At 42.2% G+C, this 18,996-nt stretch overlaps 1 protein-coding gene across 1 annotated transcript in view; it reads right to left on the bottom strand.

The window, feature by feature from the left end:
- FNIP2 (folliculin interacting protein 2) overlaps positions 1 to 18,200 on the bottom strand; it is a 146,247-nt gene extending 128,047 nt beyond the window's left edge. The window contains 1 exon segment of the mRNA XM_043970382.1: positions 17,751 to 18,200. Coding sequence (XP_043826317.1) covers positions 17,751 to 17,863 — 113 coding nt within the window. The 5' untranslated portion in view covers positions 17,864 to 18,200.
- Positions 18,201 to 18,996: the final 796 nt, after the last annotated feature.

Genomic DNA, 18,996 nt, shown 5'->3' with positions numbered 1-18,996 from the left:
TAATTAGAAGGGTTTTTTTAAAGTAATAAACATTTTTATTTACAGTTTGGGGTTCCAATTTTTATTTCTCCTTCCTTTCCTTCCTTTTCCCCTCCCTGAGGCAGTAAGCAATCAGATATAGGTTATACATGTACGATTATGTATAACAGTACCATATTAGTAATTTTGTATAAGAAAACTTAAATAAAAGGGAAAAAATGAAAGTAAAAAATAGCATACTTCAGTCTGTGTTCCATCAATATCAGTTCTTTCCTTGGAGGTAGATAGTATTTTTCATCATTAGTCCTTTGGGATTGTCTTGGATCATTGTATTGTTGAGAACAGTTAAGTCTTTCATAGTTCTTCATCAAGCAATATTGCTGTCTCTGTGCACAATGTTCTCTTGGTTCTGCTCACATCAGTTCATACAAGTCTTTCCAGGACTTTCTGAAGTCATCCTGCTTGTCATTTCTTATAGCACAAAATAATGCTATTCCATCACCATCATATACTACAGCTTGTTCAGCCATTCCCCAATTGATGGGCATTCCTATGACTTCCGATTCTTAGCCACCACAAAAAGAGCTGCTATCAATATTTTTGTACAAATAAGTCTTTTGGGGGATGTTAGAAGGTTGTTTTTATTTATTATAAAGATTTTTTTGGTTTTTCTTCCTTTTTCCCCTAATGACGGGGAAGGTGGGAAGGAGAAAAAATAGATTTTTGTTCATTGAAAAAAATTAAATTCTAAAAAAGAAGGTTCTGCTTATGCTTCAAAGAGGTAAATTTAGGGTAAATAAAAGGAAGTACTGCTTTATTTAGTAGATAGTAAACTGATGGAATCCTGTGACTTTAAGAAGGGGCAAAACACCATTAAGTGTCTTCAAAGTGCCAGGCACCATTTGCTAGACAGAAGCTATGTCAGGCCACATGCTAAGCACTGGGGATAAAATGAAAGACCAAAATGTAGTACCGGCCCTGCAGGAGCTTATGTTCTAAAAGGAGTGATGCAAACATGCACTATGTGGAATGGAAGGTGAAAGGGGGAGCTGGGAAGGCCTCTTGCATAAAGATGAGGTTTAGGAGAGCTGGGGAGCATTCGAGGCATGGGGGACAGCCCATGAAAAGGCAGCAGTCAGAAGGGTAAGAAAGCAAGTGTTTCTGGACTGGAATGTATGTGGAACAGGACTGGAAAGGAAGGGAGGGAGGCAGGCTTTAAAGAGCTACAAATGTACTGAATGAAGACCACTGAAAATAAACAGACTCAAGAAGGGCTTAGATGAACTATTATGGGTTTTTAAAGGGAAAATTGGGATTTCTGGGGGAACATAAGGGAGGACCAGCAGAACCTCTTTTAAAGCCACTGTCAGAAACAGAGGAGTAGAGTGGATGGATTATAAATCAATTCTAACAGTGTACAGAAATTTTTTACTGGGGGGCAGGTGTAGACTGTAGGAAGAGTAGTCAATTGATATCCAGAAGACCTAGGTTGAAACCTTGGCTCTGCCCCTTACTAGCTGTGTAAATCGAGATCACTTCCCCACTCTAAACCTCAGTTTTCTCATCTGTAAAATGAGGGAGTTAAGACTAAATAACAACATCCTTTCCAACTCTAAATCTGTAATCATATGAGCTTGTGCCTTTAACTACAGATAAAATATCTAAGTCCCCAATTTGCATTTGAAAAGAACTCTCTCTTTAAGAGGTCACTTGGCATGTGGCATAGTGAGTGACCGCAAGGCCTAGATAAGCCAGGCTGCTACTGCTGGTGTAAGCTCAGCATTCAAATGGAGTCAGCTGAACAGGAGCGTGACCAAGACCTAACTGACAGATTCAGATGTTAAGACCAAAGTTCAGTAGCTACCAGGATTTTAAGGGAAAATAAAGGTCAAGATGGGGAGAACAGATGCAGAACAGATTAAGAAGTGTAGAGTTTATGCCAGTAGAAGCAAAAAATGTTTTAACAACTTTGCAGAGGTTGGAAGAAGAGGTCATAGATGTGTGTACTCAGAAAAGCCTCACTAGCCATTAGAAATAGCACTTTGGAGACACATCAGAGATGGCAGGAACACTGGTTTACCACTGGAAGGGAGCAGTCCAGAGTTAGCAACACATGAGGCCCAAGGGCTGAAAGCGGTTCACAACATTCCCAAGGGCACCCCAATTAGACGAAAAGGTAACTGGGAAATAGTAAACAAAAATTTTTTTAAAAAACCATCATATTAACATGTGGTTTTCTGAGTCAATATCCCCATGGATCTAGTCTAATCCCCCCATTTTAAAGAGAGGAAAAAAACAAGGCTCATTTCTTTTTGCCCAAGATCACACCGATAAACAACTGTAGGGTCACAATTTGAACCCAGATCATTTCACTTCAAATTCAGTACTTTTTCCATCTTGCTACCATGTTTCCCTGTAAAATTCAAAGATTTTCCTGTCTTTTGAGGGGGGACCAAAGTTCCTCTCATCATTAGAGAGTATCATTCAACATTGAGTACCTATGTCTTGCTAAGCTCCATGAAAGGTACTGAGGAAGATAGCCATTTGAGATGATAGTCTTAGCCCTCAGAGTTTATACCCACATAAAGATAATTACAATTATCCCAGAAATACCTGACATTCTATGTCAGATTCTTAGAACATGCAAACTTCTCTTAGAGTAATATAGCACACTAAAATCCTGAATGTACACCACAGGCCCAAATGAATGAATAAATAGTGCATTCACCTTTTCACATGCCCGTTTCTTGAATATACAAGTTAACTGAGCTATGAGCATGGCTATTCACAAGATTTGCCAAGTAGGTCTTTCCATAGACTGGAAGTGAGATCAGCCGAGGTTTTACCAAGTGGCTGGGGCTTGAAAGGGGAAGGTAAACGTAACCAAACAGGCATGGAGTGCTTTCATAAATTAAATAAGAACTCACTACGCCTGAATGTGAGGAAGGTAATCTGCTGAAGGGCTGGGCTAGTAGCTATTTGCACCTCTGCTAAAAAGCCCAGCTTCCTCTTATCTTCTTTCTCATAGATCTTTTTTACTTAAAATCTGCAGAAGCTCTTCATCCTGCCCTTCCCTTCCCCGAAACTTTGAGTTGAGGGTGGAGAGAAGGCAGGGAGGAAGAAAAAGAACAAGGCAAAGTATGCAACAGAATAGGGTAGAAGATGCTGATGCTGTGCAAACTATCCACAGGTGGAGCCAAACAACCTGAAAAGGTCACATCTCATCAATCCCAAGCTCCTAACAGAGGGCTCTTTCACCAACAAGATTAAATCGAAATTTCTTGGCCTGCTCTTCAAGGTCTTCCACAATATAGCCTTCACTGAACCTCCAAGCTTTTGCTTGCACTCCTCCCTTATACATTTCTTCTGCTCTGGCTAAAAAATAGTCTAATGCTCTGTCCCAAGAACATGCCACCCAGCCTTTAACTGCAGTTATGCACCCTTCCCAAAATCTCCAAGTTCTGTCCAACCTTTAAGGCCCAACTCAAAATGTTCCCTCTTTACAGTTTTTCTTAGAAGCATCAAGGTGGTGCAGTGGATAGAGTGCTGGACCTGGAGTCAGAAAGACTAGAGTTCATTTGGGCAAGTCATTTAACCTCCCTGCCTCAGTGTACTCATCTGCAAAAATGGGGATGATAATAATAGGATCTACCTTCCAGGGCTGTTGCAAGGATTAAATAAGATACTTTTTGTGAAGTGTTAGGCAAATCTTAAAGTACCACATGGATGCTATTCTTCTTTTTATTATTTCCCAGTCTAAGAGATCTCTCCTGTCAACCAACCCAGACACTTAATGACGCCACCATTCATTTGGCACTTGTCTCATGCTGCTAGTTATCTTTTGGCCCTAGTATGTCTTATCTACCCCAAGCAGATTGTAAACTCCTTCAGAACAGGCTGCATCTTACCTTACCTTGCATCCATATCAAGAATTACTGGCACTAACATCTGCCTAGCAACTAACTGTAATACTTCAGTACAAGTAGTCCTGATTTGTGGTGTCTGGGATCAAAGTTTACTAAGTTTACTTACCTCACAGAATGTAAGTTTTCAAGGATAGGTGGGTCATTAATCCAAGTTTACTTTCTTAGGGGAAATGTTAGATTCTTAAAGTGTTATTTAATAATTTATTTGATAATTCTTTAGCCAAAAATTACCTGCTTTTCAAAAAAGAAAAAGAAAAGATGTTAAGCCTTGAAAGCTCCTCCAGAATTCAACTTCAACCATCCTTCTAAATTATTCACTGTTAAGGTCCTAATACCAACTTTGTTCTTAGGCTAAGTGCCTTCATTCAAATTCAGGATATACAATCACCATCCTATGCCAAAACCCGCAGACACACACACACACACACACACACACACACACACACACACACCTCTCCGAAAGAGAACTTCCCATTTAGGAACTGGAGATGTTCAGAAGACTTATTGGAGGGTCTGCATGAAAACAGGAACACTAATGCACTGCTGGTGGAACTGTGAATAGGTTCTGGAAAGGAATATGGAAAAACATGTTCCAACATTCATTACATACCCTTTATCCTAGCAATACCACTGGTAGGCCTATAACCCAAAGAGATCAAAGAAGGAGGAAAAGGACCCATATGTGGGGAAAAAAAATTCAACGAGATGCAATAAGCATCTCCTCGTTACAATAAAGGACTAGAAGCTAACAGACTAACAGGGCACCAATCAATTGGGGATGAGTAACAAACAAATTGTCATTTTAAAGGATATTCTATTTATTCTTTCATATTTTATCAGATTTAAGGGCTTAAGAAATGAGATTAGTATTTATGCTATAAATATCAGCAATATATTCAATTTTATTTTTGCCATGAGATACAGAAGATTTAAACCATAAGGAAAAAGAAGAAAATGGCGGCCAAGAAAGCAGCCTCCTAAGAACCACAAGTGCTAGATGAAGTCCAAACGAGGTGCTGAGAATCAGAACAATGCTTCTTCCATCTCTGTTCCTTCTCCGAAAACTCTAAATCAACCCCTGCTCCAATTCTTGGAGGAGCTGCAGCTCCAGTTCTAACCATCTACACCTACTGAGAAATAGAGGGGTTGCCTTGACAACCGAGTGAAAAGTTTAGCTAAAGAAATTTACTTCACAAAATTCAAGGGAGCTTCAAATTCAAGCGTGTGTTTTACTTATCTATTAGTCAATCCAACAAAGTAACACCACTCTTACCTGGTTAATCAGGGAGGTGATGTAATAAAATTGGAAAGAGGACTGACTTGGATTCTATAGGCCTTGGTTCAAATCCTACCTCCAATACCAAATTATATATATAATACATATTCCAAACCTGAGTTTCCTTCACTTGTAAAATAGAAATAACAACACTTAAACTTCCTGTTTCATAGTTATTATAAGAAAAGTAATTAATTTGTTAACCATAAAGTACTATAGAAATGTGGCCACATCCATTTGTTATGTAGCAGCATGGAGTAATGTAAGATTTTAGAGTCAGAAAGACCTGGGTTCATGCCTTGACTCTGACACATACTAGCTCTGGCCAAGTCACGTTAAGTCTTCAGTGCCCCAACCTGTTTGTATCAGGGAGGGGAGTTACACTGAGAATTCTCTACACAAATTGTAATCACAGATCTGGGGATCCCCCCCAAAAAATTAGACTTTCCATGTATATAGTAATTGAATGTTTCCCCAACAAGTATCATAGGCAGGGCAGGAATTTTAATTCCCTAGTTGACAGATGAGAATCTGGTTGAGCTGAGACAGGAACAAAGATCTTCAGCACCTATGCAGTCCTCTCACCACCACCCTTCCCCCCCACCCCAACCCAAAGTTCATATATTAATACTAGCAACATCCTGAACAATAGAATATTTACATGACATTTGGTATCATCTGGTCCCTTCCTAAGACAGTTAAGATGCCACAGGAATATTTTATTAAGTTAAATTCACTAATATTAGGGTCAGGGAACAATGCTGCTGTTCTAAATTCAAGAGAGCCTTGAGATATTACCACAATTTTCTTTAAATCAGCTGAAGTCATCTGAGTATCATTTCTGTGGCCATCTACCACAAAACGTAACCACAACTGTATTTAAATGAGTAGCTAAATAATTTAAATATTACAGAATACAAAGACTTGCCAGGAAAATTAAGACTTAAGATGCATTGCCTTCTTCTTTCTTAAAGTATTCCAGTTGTAAGCCTTATGAAAGCTGACTCTGTTTACAATTCGCTTCTGTCATGCAATGAGGAACTGGGCTAACACCCCAGTTCATCTTGAGGATCAGCCACTCTCCATCTGCAGAAAGCTCAGCTCCTGTTTGGGCCCTGCCCCAAAACTGAAGACTCTATCCATCTCTTTCCACTCCCATCACACCCTTCAGTTCAAACACTGGGCATAAATGTAGTTTGTATTGTGGTGAGCAGTGAGTCATCAGAGCTCCATTTTCAGACAGGGTGGGGCTGGAGGTGGAAATGGTCATCCTGTTTTTCCCTGATACATAATAAAGATTTTTCACCAAACCAGTGATAAAATGCATCAAAGAATGCTTAGTAAGAGGGAACATACCAAGTATTTCATCACTCTTAGGAATAAAGGAAAGACTTGTATCAGTCGCCAAATGTATGATCTCATATATTCTGCCTAACAGCCCCTGGCAAGCAAAGGACCAGTGTAATCAAGGTATACTATTTGTCGATTTCCACTCACACTAAGGAAGAGGGTAGGGGGTAGGGGGTGGGGGAGAAGGGGAGAGAGAAGCACAATGGTTCTCCAGAAATGAAGCCCAATCCTAGTTTTTAAAATCAGATTTACCCATTAGGAGTTCATCACATCCACATGTGCATTTCATGAAAGTACTTTTACAGTCCTTTGCCAAGGTCACACAATACAAAGGGATTCCTTGAGGCTGACAGCATTTTCAGTGCATCAGAAAGACAATTTGGGAAAAAGAAAAGCCTTTTTTTCCTGGCTGGTTTGTACAATGGGACTTATTCTTCCATATAAGTCTTACTGTGCCTAAAATCTTATCTTGGCATAGCAGTGACCCTGGCTTCTTAAACATTAGGAGAGCAGAGTACAAGCTCTGGCAGGTCTAACCAAGGTGGAAAGGTTTCTGATTGAAGGCTCAAGCCAAAACTGTCTACTGACCAAGTACTAGCCCCACTGTGTACACAGAGCTCCATCACCACCAGACAGAGAGGTGGCCAGGGTGGCATAATTTGTATACACCCAAGGAAGCTTCTTTTTTAACCAATCCTTGCTTTTTAATTCAATAAACAAAACTATAGAGGCCACATTCAAACATTCAAAAAACTTTTTAAAATAGATCATGGAAGGGCCCCTAAGAGATGCTTTAGTTCAGCCTCATCACTTACAGATAAAGAAACCAAGACCCAGAGAGGTAACATTCAACTTAACTCAATAAACATTTGTTGTTATTGTTGTTTAGTCATTTCAGTTGTGTCTAACTCTTTGGGACCCCATTTAGGGTTTTTTTTGGCAAAGATACTGCAGTGGTTTGCCATTTCCTTCTCCAGCTCATTTTACAGATGAGGAAATTAAGGCAAATAGATTTAAATGACCTGCCCAAGATTACACAGCTAGTTAGTGTCTGAGGCCACATTTGAACTCCGGTTCTTAGACAACATACTAATGCCCAGAGATACTCCTCAGGAGTGGGAACTTAAATGGGCATTTTAGCCACAACCATCAACCCCAAAATGTTTACTCATCTTGCCTGCCTCTGAGTTCATACTATGAATTCAAATTTTTATCAAGCTGAAATACTCCTTAATAATAATAATAATAATTACCCAGCTATTCTTTTCTTTAAAATGTTTTTTAAAAAGATGGACACTGAACATCAACACAACCAACTCAACTTTTTTCAGTAACAATTTACTAACAAAATAATTTCATATTAATTTCAGCTTTCCACCTACCTCTCTGGCCATCCCTCATCTGTCTCCTTTGCCAGACATATATTTTCAGGCCTGCCCTCTACAAAGCTAGGGTGCTGAATTTCCAACTTGCCACCTGGCCTATATGACAGGACATACCACTACCACCTCCAATTCAACAGGCTTAAAAACAAACCTAAATATCATTTTAGATCAGAAATATCTCATTCACATCCCTCAACTCAGATCTGATTCTATTTCAAATGATCTTTAAAGCACATTCCCTTAAAATCAGTGTGACTTGAGAGTCCTATTTCTGTTAATGGTCTTACCTAGGTTTTCATCTGTCTTTTCCCACTTTCTTGTCTTCCAATAAATAATGCAATCAATAAATCATGTCATTTCTACTACCAAAGTATTTTGTACATGCATTCATTCCCTTTCCATTCTTGCTATCACACTTCCAGCTCCACTTGATTACCTCTCACTTGTATTACTGTAATAATCTTCTAATTGGTCTCCCCCTTTCCCTCCTCCCTCACATTTAAACCATGCCACACGATGTCAGGTTAATCTTCTTAAAGCATAGCTTTAAACCAACATTCCACCTGCTCCAAACATCCCTGGAAACCCAGTGAATAAAACTCAAACCCCCACAGGTCACCAGTTCAAGGCTTTCCAACATCCTAGCTTTCTATCATCCTTTCCCATTACTCTCCCACAGCCTGTATGTTTCAGCAAAAGTGGGTAATTTGAATGTCTCCCTATATACCCTGAACTCTGTCACAGACTTAAAGCTTCCATTTACATAGCACTTTAAAATTTTCAAAATACTTTTCTCACTCCGGCTGAAAAACAAGTTACAGCTACCCCTTTTTGCAGACAAAGAAGCAGAGTCTGAATGCCTTCTCCGAGATCACACGGCCAGGAAGGAGGTGAGTTGAGATTCAAGCACAGGGCCCCATACTCCAAATCAAGGACTCTTGCCTAAGCTAAAAAAAGAAATGTTGACCGTTTCTGGTCTAAGAAAGCAACAGTTTTCACATTTCTTATAATTCGTTTTCCTTCAGCACATGTTTCAACACTCATTTGCACAGAATACCTAAAGATTCTGTTTTCCTCTAACCTGCTTCACCTGTCCATTTCCTAGTTCTGGTCTTCATGGCCTACTCCCTTCACAAGGCTCTCATTTTCCCTTCATCACAGGACCACCACCTACACTCCCCCCCCCACACCTGTCAGAATTCCTCTCTCCCTCTTCAAAACTCCCACACCAAAGTATTACTGCACTTTCATATCTAGCCTCTTTTTATGTTACGTTTCATCTCATATTTCATCTCTTCTGTTACACAAGAGGATCCATGAGGCAGAGACCACCTCTCCTTTGCTTTGCACATGAATAGGTGTTCAAATATTTGCTAAATGAAGAAGTGTAAATAAATGTGAAAACCATTGATTTCTTAGATCTGTAGAAAAAGTCAACATTTACTTCTGGATAGTGCCTGCTTAGCCGGGAGATACTGCAGAAAAATTTTAAGTTCCTTGAGGATTGCGACTATCACCCCCACACCCCTCTTTTTTGCCTTCAAATTCCCAGTACCTAGAATACAGTAGGGGCTTAACAAATGCCTGAATGGAATGATGAGTTATATAGAACATAGAGGAAGTAAGAAAATAAACCAAAGAAATCACTTTTGGCCACATAATGTAATAAGAAAATTTACATATCCAAGTACTGAAAAGTGAAAAAAACATACTCAGCAATACTTAGGAAACACAAGCGAGCTGTCTTTGTGATACTATGGAAACTCAATGGCTAGGAGTGTTAATCTCCTGGAAGACCCCCACCCTCCACCCCACTGATTTGTCATGAAATCGAAGAAAACGACGTCATCTCTGTTCTGCCTCAGTTCCCACATCTGCAGGGGAGAGAACAATCGCAGCAAAACTAGGCAACATTTAGCAATTATAGGATCACGAAATCTGAATGATCAACCTGGCTCCACTCTTAATAGAGAGCTTAATGAGCTAGTGGGTTTTTAGTGATTCTTAACAACTGAAACTGTTCAGTGTTTTCTCCACTCAGAGAAGCTTTTCACGAATTCCATCTCATGAGCCCCTCCCAACTGCCCTGTGACGTGGGCAGGTCTAGAATTATAATTTCCATTTTTCAGATGAGGTAGTAGACCCAGAAAGACACTTAGCACAAGTCACATCTAGTTAGTGATGATAACAGAATGAGAGCCCAAATCACCCTGACTTTCCTCCAAATCACCTAGTTCAGGGCACTGGCTTTCTCTTTCTTTAACCTTTAATGAAGCCAAAGTTCAACAGACTTTTTTCAAGGGGGGGGGGGCGGGGGGGGCAGTTAATCATGGGGAAGAGACCTTCTATTTCCACAGAAGCTGGGACAGGAGGGAGCAGCAGCAGCTCCAGAAGGACTCCTTTCTATCATTCATTCATTCATTCATTCAATAAGCATTTGTTCTGCAAGGTACTATTTTGTACCTAGCATGTGCCAAGCCCTATGGACACAAAGACAAAATGAAAATAGACTTTAGCCTCTAAAACTTACATTCAATTGGGAAGAAACAAAATGACCAAAGAGAAGTAAGGAGAAGTAATTTCTAGGTAGGATGCAAATCAGGAAGGTGGGGTTGGGCCCTAGAAGGAAACTGGAGATTACACCTCAGAGTGATACAAACCACACAGAAGATGGACAGTGGCATAGACAAGCTTGGCTTTGGGGGAAGGGGGGCTACTTTCCAGGGCATACAAGTTTGACAATAATGGTACTAAAAGTTCCTTGTTTAACATTGCTCTGCTACATAAGCATGTGGTCATGCCTGGAACACAGCCTTTAAGAGTCAGAGACCAGCATTCCAGGGCTGGCTTTGGAGTTTACTAAATGTGTGAAATGACAAACTCCCTTGGCCTTAGTCACTTCATCTGTTAAATGGGAATAATAATACTTGCACTACCTGACTCACGGGGCTGCTGAGGATCAAATGAGGTAACAGTTTTTATATGTTTTGCAAGTTTCAAAGTTTATATAAATGTAAGGTATTTTCCAACCCTCTTCCCTCCCTGAATTCCTCAGCCATAAATTCTCTATTCCTGCTCTTCCCCTCCAAGCAAGAAATTCCTTTGGCAATTTTGGAATCTGGGCCCAGTGAAGCAGTGGGAAAGGAAGAAATGCTTTTGGGCAACACAACTTCAGCCAAACAGGCACCTGGAGCACAGATACTCGTCTACATTTAATGTAAATATTTACCTTTAGCTTTATCAGATTTAGAAATGTCTGTTTGTTGTCATTTCCTATGAAGTGTTTTTGTTTGTCCTTCGCTTATATCCTTCTGTCCTTTAGATTATAAAATCTAAGAAAGACAGGGGACTATGAGGCATTGATTCTTATAGGAGGATCTGATATTAAGAGTACTGGGGGGGGGGAGGGGAGGGTCAGTCGGTGCAGCTAGGTGGCACAGTGAATAGAGCACCGGCCCTGGATTCAGGAGGATGGGAGTTCAAATCCTGTCTCAGACACTTGACACTTACTAGGTGTGTGACCCTGGGCAAGTCACTTACCCCCCATTGCCTCACCAAAAAAAAAAAAAGAGAACGGGGGGGGGGGGGCAACTAGGTGGCACAGCGGATAAAGCACCAGCCCTGGATTCAGAAGTACCTGAGTTCAAATCCAGCCTCAGACACTTGACACTTACTAGGTGTGTGACCCTGGGCAAGTCACTTACCCCCCATTGCCTGGGGGGGGGGAGTACTGGGCCTGAAGTTAGTAGACCTAGATTTCATTCAATCCTACATGCTGTCTGTGACCCCAAGCAACTCACTTAAGCTCTCAGAGTCTCAGTATCCTCATCTGCAAAATGGAAATAATCATACTTAAATTACCTCTTTCACAGGGTTGTTGTGTAAAAATCAATTTGTAATCTTAGAGAACTGCAGAAATATGTGTTATGTAATGCTATTTGATAATGCTGATAAATAGGCTCCATTATAAAGGCATACACACAAGGGATTTCTGTAACAGGTTAAGTTTTTCTTAAAAGATCTCCAGAGATTAGAACAATTTCAGACGTCACCATTTATCCCTAGCTGATGAGAAGAAGTGACAGGTCTATTCTTTTCACTATTTATAGTCTAAAAAGGCTACAGGAAGGCACTTTTTATTCAATTTACTGCTCATACCAAAGTGCTACCTTCTTAACCATTTCAAAACACTGTTCTAAACCAAAAAAGGCACTTGGAGAACGAAAGAGTAGGATTAGAGCCATAAAGTCCCTTCCAGCTCTAAACCCCGTCCTGACGGGGCTTTTAGAAATTAGCTTTCATTTCTTTGCAAACATCCATATACTGAGTTGAAGCTTAGGGAATTTGGAAGGCCAGATATATGCCAGTGCATCAAGGACCTTTGATTTCGTCAAAGGAAACTCCTCACTCTTTCAATGGGACAGATGACAGCCGGTACGTATCATTTGTAGCCTTCTCAACCCCAGCTGTCAAGTTCAGCACCAAATCTACTACTATGCCATGCTGATTCACTTCACGGAACAGTAATTTAATGACATATATATGTGTGTATATATGTAAAGATATACACACACACACATATACATACACGCCCTTAAAATAAGTGCTGCATATGTGTAGCTATACACTATATACATATAAGTGTCACTATTTTGCATACATATATCTTTAAGGTTTACAAAGTCCTCCTATCAATTCTGGAAAGTGGATGCCATTATCTCCATTTTACAGATGAGGAAACTGAGGAAGACAATTAATTGACTTGTCCAGGGTTATACAGCTAAGTTAGAGGCTGGGAGGCTGGATTTGAATTCCAGCATTCTTGATCCTATCAAGCTAGCTAGCTGCCTCAAGTTGAAGACTTTAAAGTAAAGCTTTGGACTTCAATCAGATTTGAGATTTATTGGGCACCCTTTGACTACTATCAAATCTGATACAGAAATGCTGATTTTGGTCCTGGAGGTTATATAAGAACCCACAAATTCTTAAACTAGCTTTAATCCAAAAACAGTACCAGCTACTATTGTCAAATGCTGTTTCACGTTTTCAGGAGGCAGAAACACCAAGACTCTGTTGCGTTTGTCACAAGCTAAAAGTGAAAGCATATAGGAACTGTCTCAAATTTTTAATTTGTCCTCAGCATGCAGCTGCTATTTCATAGAGGCAATATGTCAGAGTCGATAAAGTGCTGGACTTAGTTGGAATCAGGAAGACCTTGATTTACATTCTGCCTCTGACCCTCAGGAGTGGTATGACCAGGAGAAAAGCATTGACATAACCCTGTCTGGGCTTGGGTCTCCTCGTCTGGCCAAAGTGTCCTTCTGCCCTCTTCCTGGGCATCTGGAATGCTCTCCCTCCCTCACTTCTACCTCTTAAAATTCCCAGTTTCCTTCAACGTTCCGTCCAAACGCCACCTTCTATATCTGTCTTTTTCTAAGGTTGCTAATGCTTAGCAACCAGTAGGTATTTAATAAATGCTTGTTGACTATTATATTTATATGTGTGCATGTTATAAATTTGTCTTTTCCCTACAAGCTATGAGATTCTTGCCAGCCAGGACTCTTTCATATCTGTCTTTGTATATCCCAGCACCTAGTACAATGTCTAACACATAACAGGTACTTAATAAGTGATTATTGCTTGTTAATTCATTGGCAAAATGGGAATAGTATTCATAATACCTATGTTGTAGGGTTGTTGTGGGCTCATATGACCTAATGCATGTCAAGAGCTTTGCAAACCTTAAAATGCCACGACAGTTATTGTTATTATTATTATTATTATTATTATTATATGGGAGGAGGTGTCAAATTTTACAAATACTGAAATTGAATAGTGCCAATTGTTGCCTCTCCTCAGTCTTGATTTAATCTCCTTTGTTTCCTAATCAATTTCTCCAATAAGAGCTTTCCACAAAGTCAATCCAAACTATCAGAGCTTAAATATACTCAAGAATCTTTTTTTCTCTTGGTGCTTTATCGGTGGAATGCCAGAAGGCACAAGAATTTTTAGACTTGCATCCTAGTGTTTTGGACAGGAATGGCTCCTCTCTAATCAAATACAGTATGTGAAAGATGGAGGAATGAGGAAGGAAAACATAAAGAAGTGACTAGGAATTATAAAAATAAAGCTATCAAGAAAAAGAAAAGATTAAGAGTAGTGATGAGTAAAAGTCTGCTTTAAATGTTCTGATGCATGACAATTTTGTACTATTAAAAATCTATACAAATTTAGGTCTTACATTTATTTCAAATTTTAAAATTTCGGCTTCAAAACTGCAGGAAATTGTATCTGAATTTAGACTAATCCTGCTGTTTTAACAAGCTTATTAATTATAGCTTGAAATCACACATTATTTTTGGTGAGACAATTTGGGTTAAATGACTTGCCCAGGGTTACACAGCTAGTGTCAAGTGTCTGAGGTCACATTTGAACTCAGGTCCTCCTGAATCCAGGGCCAGTGCCCTATCCACTGCGCCATCTAGCTGCCCCTGAAATAAAACATTGTAAAATGTAGTCCAATCGTGTAAATGGCTTTTAGCCACTGAAATATCTGAAAGTTAACTTCTCCAAACAATTCAGAGGCCAAGTGAATCTTCCCCAGTACCAAGGTTACAAAGAGGCCAGGCCAACTACAACTCAACCTAAGGAAGAATTTGTTGATGAATGGAGCTGTCCAGGCATAGAAGGCTCTGTAGTGGACAAAGACACCTCTTCACTAGGGAATGTGTTGCTTAAGCAGAAGCTAAATAGCCATTTGCTGCTGTGGTGAAAAGAGTCTGGGAATCAGGAGATCTGAGTCCTTCTAGTCTTGGTTCTGTTGCTAATTTGCTGTATGACCATACTTTCTAATCTATAAAATGAGAGGACATGATCTCTGATGTCCTTTCAAACACTAACATCATACAGTCCAACCTCATATGATTTAAATCTCAAAAACCTAGGATGACTTGAAAGTAGGATAAATTCCAGTGGGTTCACTTTTGTGCAGGTAAAAGTTAGATTTTTCTTTTCTGGAGAATCAGCATGGCACAGTAGAGAGAGGGCCAATATTGGAGCCAGGAAAAGAATGATTCAAATACAGCCTCAGACCTTAGTTATGTGAACTTGGGCAAATCATTTATCCCCTCCAGATTCTCGGTAACCCTCTAAGACTATCATTTTAAGAGCAAAAGCTGATCTGCATTCGTATTAAGGGTTGTTTTTTTTTTTTTTAATCAATGAAACTCCGGGTCCAGATCTGTGATTTCATGTCTCCCTGCCCCCTTCCATACAGAGAAGGCAGAAGGCATGTTCTTCTCCACTATCTCCTACCACCTAAAAGTTGCCTATGAAACTAGCTTATTTGAATACATATATAAACTAACTAACTACATATACACACACACACACACACACACACACACACACACACACACACACATGCCAAACTTAGATATGGGAGAAAGTGGGTAAGGAGAAAAGGGATGGGACTATTTATGTGAGGTATATATGGATGGATTTGTATGTACATATACAATGAGATTCATTTATAGATATCTTTAGGTCAGGGGTTTGTAACCTGGGGTCTGTGAATGTCTTTTGAGGGGTTTGAATTTTTTTGATAACTGTTTTTCAACACAATTATTTTCCTTTTTAAGTATTTTATCTAATGTATTTTAAAACATAATTCTAAGAAGGGGCCTATAAACTTCAGACTGCCAAAGGAGTCCATGACTCACAAAAATGATAAGAATTCCTGCTTTCAATAGTAGATCATACAAAAGAACAATATGCATTCTTCAGGCTGTGTGTGAAAGAAGGCAGGGGAAAAAATTGTCATTCATGCTTTATCCACTTAATGTATGTATACAGGGCCTTTGGACACCAGCTGGTACCACTTTCTCCTCCTCCTGTTATTCCCCACCTTACTTTCCTTGCCTCCCCCAAAGCAAGTTTACATCCATAACTTAAGGATGGATCTAGCCATCTGTTAGACTCCTTACTAAGCAGAAGGGTGATGTTTAGGGTCACTTCTAACCCTACAATTCTATGAACTCTGTCTGCATTTCTCTCAGACACATTCACACATCAGTGAACTTTAATGGAGACAGGAAAAAAAAAACAACCTTTGGCAGAGCTTTGTGTTCCACTATTACATATCAAGAGAAATTAATAGCACCCACACTGCAAATGGTCCCACCCAAAACACATGGTGAATCTCACAGAAGCAATCAGTAGCCCCTTAAGTCAATTCCATTCATCCTAAACATGTATAACTGCAAAGCACTGGGACAGATGATAGGGCTACAAAGACAAAATGAAGTGACTATGCTGTGAAGGAGATCAGGTTTAATGTGGAGCTCTGGACCAACATGCAGACCCCTTTCTAAAAATGTAACAAACCAAACTTAGGTATGGGGGGGGGGAAGAGGAGAGGAGAAATGAGTCAAGCTATATTAATACCACTGCATAGTTGTTCAAATTTCTTCATGTAATTGTCTTTTACACTACAAGTCCTATTCCCTAAAACAAATCAGGGTTATTAAAAGAAGGGAAAGAAGAAACTGCATATCTGGAGAGAGGCAATTCTACCATCTGCAGAGGCTAGCAACTCTCAAATTCAAAACAGTGAAAGCAGTAGAATTCCCTGCTCAAGTTATAGACAGCCAATTGGTGTGGGAGAAACATAAGAATTCAGGTATGACGGTTGTGCGTGTGTGTATGTATTTGTGTGTGAGCTTGGGGTCCTTAGCTGTTTTTCACACAGTTGTAGTGAGATGTGTATGTTTATAATGAAGAGAATCCAGTTAAGTGCAGAAAGTATGATGCAAACCTCATTCAGAATTTAACTCCAAGTTTCATCTGCAAGTTCTTATTTGGTCTAGATTCAACGACATTTCTATCATGCAAGTAGGTTCTAATAGAAAGTTTTAAAAATAAAAGGTTTCAGCTAAAAAAAAAAAAACAAACCCGACCGAGAGGCCAGCGTGAACATCAGACTCTGATTAAGCCTTTCACTAAGTTCAAGTATTCCAAAATGCATTATAAAGCATTTTTAAATGTCAAGACAGAGAAACGTGTTTTAAAAGGGGGGATGGGGGAGGACTGTAATGTTGATCTATGCCACATGTGCAGCAGGCAGCTTTGTTAAATGGAAATCTCAACCATTTCACAAGGCATTTCTACTCCCCCTTTCCAGGCACCAAGAGCCATCAGTCTAATTGAAGTCAAAATTACATCCTTTCATTCATCCCTCGGAGAGCCTGTCATAAGACAAGCACTTCCTACTCCCTCACGAGGTTGCTCCTTCCCAACCTAATGCTCACCTACACAATGGGGTCACGGCACGCATGCCTTGCAGATGACACACCTGGCCCGTCAATCCTGCTCGGGGCTGCCCATCACGCGCTCGGGACAATTTCCCCAGCTCTCACAGAAAAGGGATCATGATGACCACGTTTCAGAGGCCCCCCAAAAAAAAAATCTGGGGGTGGGGCAGCGCCTCCCGGACGCACGCCGAGACCCTCCCCCCCCCAAGAGAACTCGTTTTGGAGAAGCCTGGGGAACTGGGGGGCGGGGGGAATAAACCCCACCCCCAACACAACACAACCACAACAACCCCCGCCCCACTCTTTCTCCTAGTGGGACAGAAGGGTGCGGGGGTTTCAGCTCGCCACCCCGAGCTCCCACAAAGACCAGCCTAGCGCCGGCGATGGGAGAGAGGCAGCACCCGACTTCACCATCCACCATCCATCCATCTATCTCCTCCTCCTCCTCCTCCTCCTCCTCCCGCCCCCACTCCCCTCCCCTCCTCCCTCCCCCCTGCCCTCCGAGCTCCCCGGGACTCCTCACCTAAAGGCGGGTGCTTCCCTGGGTGCCCTGCCCGAGGCTGCCGTCGAGGAGGAGGCGGCGCCGCTCCCGCAGCCCCTTTTGTTGAAGAGCTTCTGGAGCAGGGTCGGGGCCATGATGCCGCCGCCGCCGCCGCCACCCGCGGCCGCTGCTGCTCCTCGGGCTCCCGCGGCGCCGCCCGCTCAGCTGGCTGCAGCCCGAGCCCGGGGCCCACGCGGCGGAGGCATCCCGGCGGCTCCTGCTGCTCTTGCTGCGGCGGCTGCTCCTGCTACTGCAGCACGGCCGCCCAGCATCACGGGAGGGAGCCAGCCCGGGGCTGCCGATGCAGCTGAGGAACTCCGCGCCGCTCTGCTCGGCTCTGCCCTCGGGAGCTGGGAGCAGCCGGTCATATGACTGAGCACCAGCCCCGGCCTCCCCGCCGCGCTGACAGTTATCTCCGACGGGAGGAGCCCGCAGCGGCCGGGGGGCGGCGGCGGCGGCGGCGGCGGCGGGGGGGGGGGGGGGGGAATTGCGGGGGGGGGGTCGGAGGGAGGAGGAGGAAGCAGGGGGAGGGCCGAGCCCGCTCGCCCGCCATCATTGGTCTAGAAGCTGAACGCGCTCGTATCACGTAATACGGGAGGACGTTCCGCATTGGACACTCCCGGCGCCGAGGCTTCCCTGGACACGTGGTTGAGGCCAGAAAGAAAGCGAGTTAGTCTTAAAGGGCCCGACCCGGACCTCGGCCCTCGTTACCTGGCGCGGGGGAGGAGCTTGAGCCCACCCGGAGCCTCACCGAAGGCTTGTGGTGTGGTGTGGTGTGTGCCCCTCTGGCTGCAGCAGAGCGGGCCTTCAACAGACGGGTCAAACCAAGCACCTGAACTTGATCGCCAGCTTTAGGGTCGGACTGCGAGAAGGGAAGCGGGGATGCTCTTACCAAGCCAGGGAAAGTCAGAGCCACGTGTTGTAGGAGGGGACTGAGACCCAACTGGTGCCCTAGGCAGGCGGACCTGCCAGCCTTCTTCCCTCCCCTTCCCTCCCCTCTCCTCCCTCCCTTCTTCCTCCTCTCCCTCCTCTCCTTCCTGCCTTCCTTCCTTCCCTCCCTTCTCTCCTTCCTTCTTTCCTTCCCTCCCTTCTCTCCCTCCTCCCTTCCCTCCTTCCTCCCCTCCCTTCTCCTTCCTTCCCTCCCTTCTCAGCTTCCTCCCTTCTTTCTCTCCTTCCTCCTTTTCTTCTCTCCTTCCTCCTCTCTCCCTCCCCTCCCTTCCTTTATTCC

Source organism: Dromiciops gliroides, chromosome 6 (genome assembly GCF_019393635.1).
Source record: "Dromiciops gliroides isolate mDroGli1 chromosome 6, mDroGli1.pri, whole genome shotgun sequence".
NCBI classification, from domain to species: Eukaryota; Metazoa; Chordata; class Mammalia; order Microbiotheria; family Microbiotheriidae; genus Dromiciops; species Dromiciops gliroides.
Note: the sequence above shows the minus strand (reverse complement) of the source record. Positions and strands in the feature narration are given on the sequence as shown.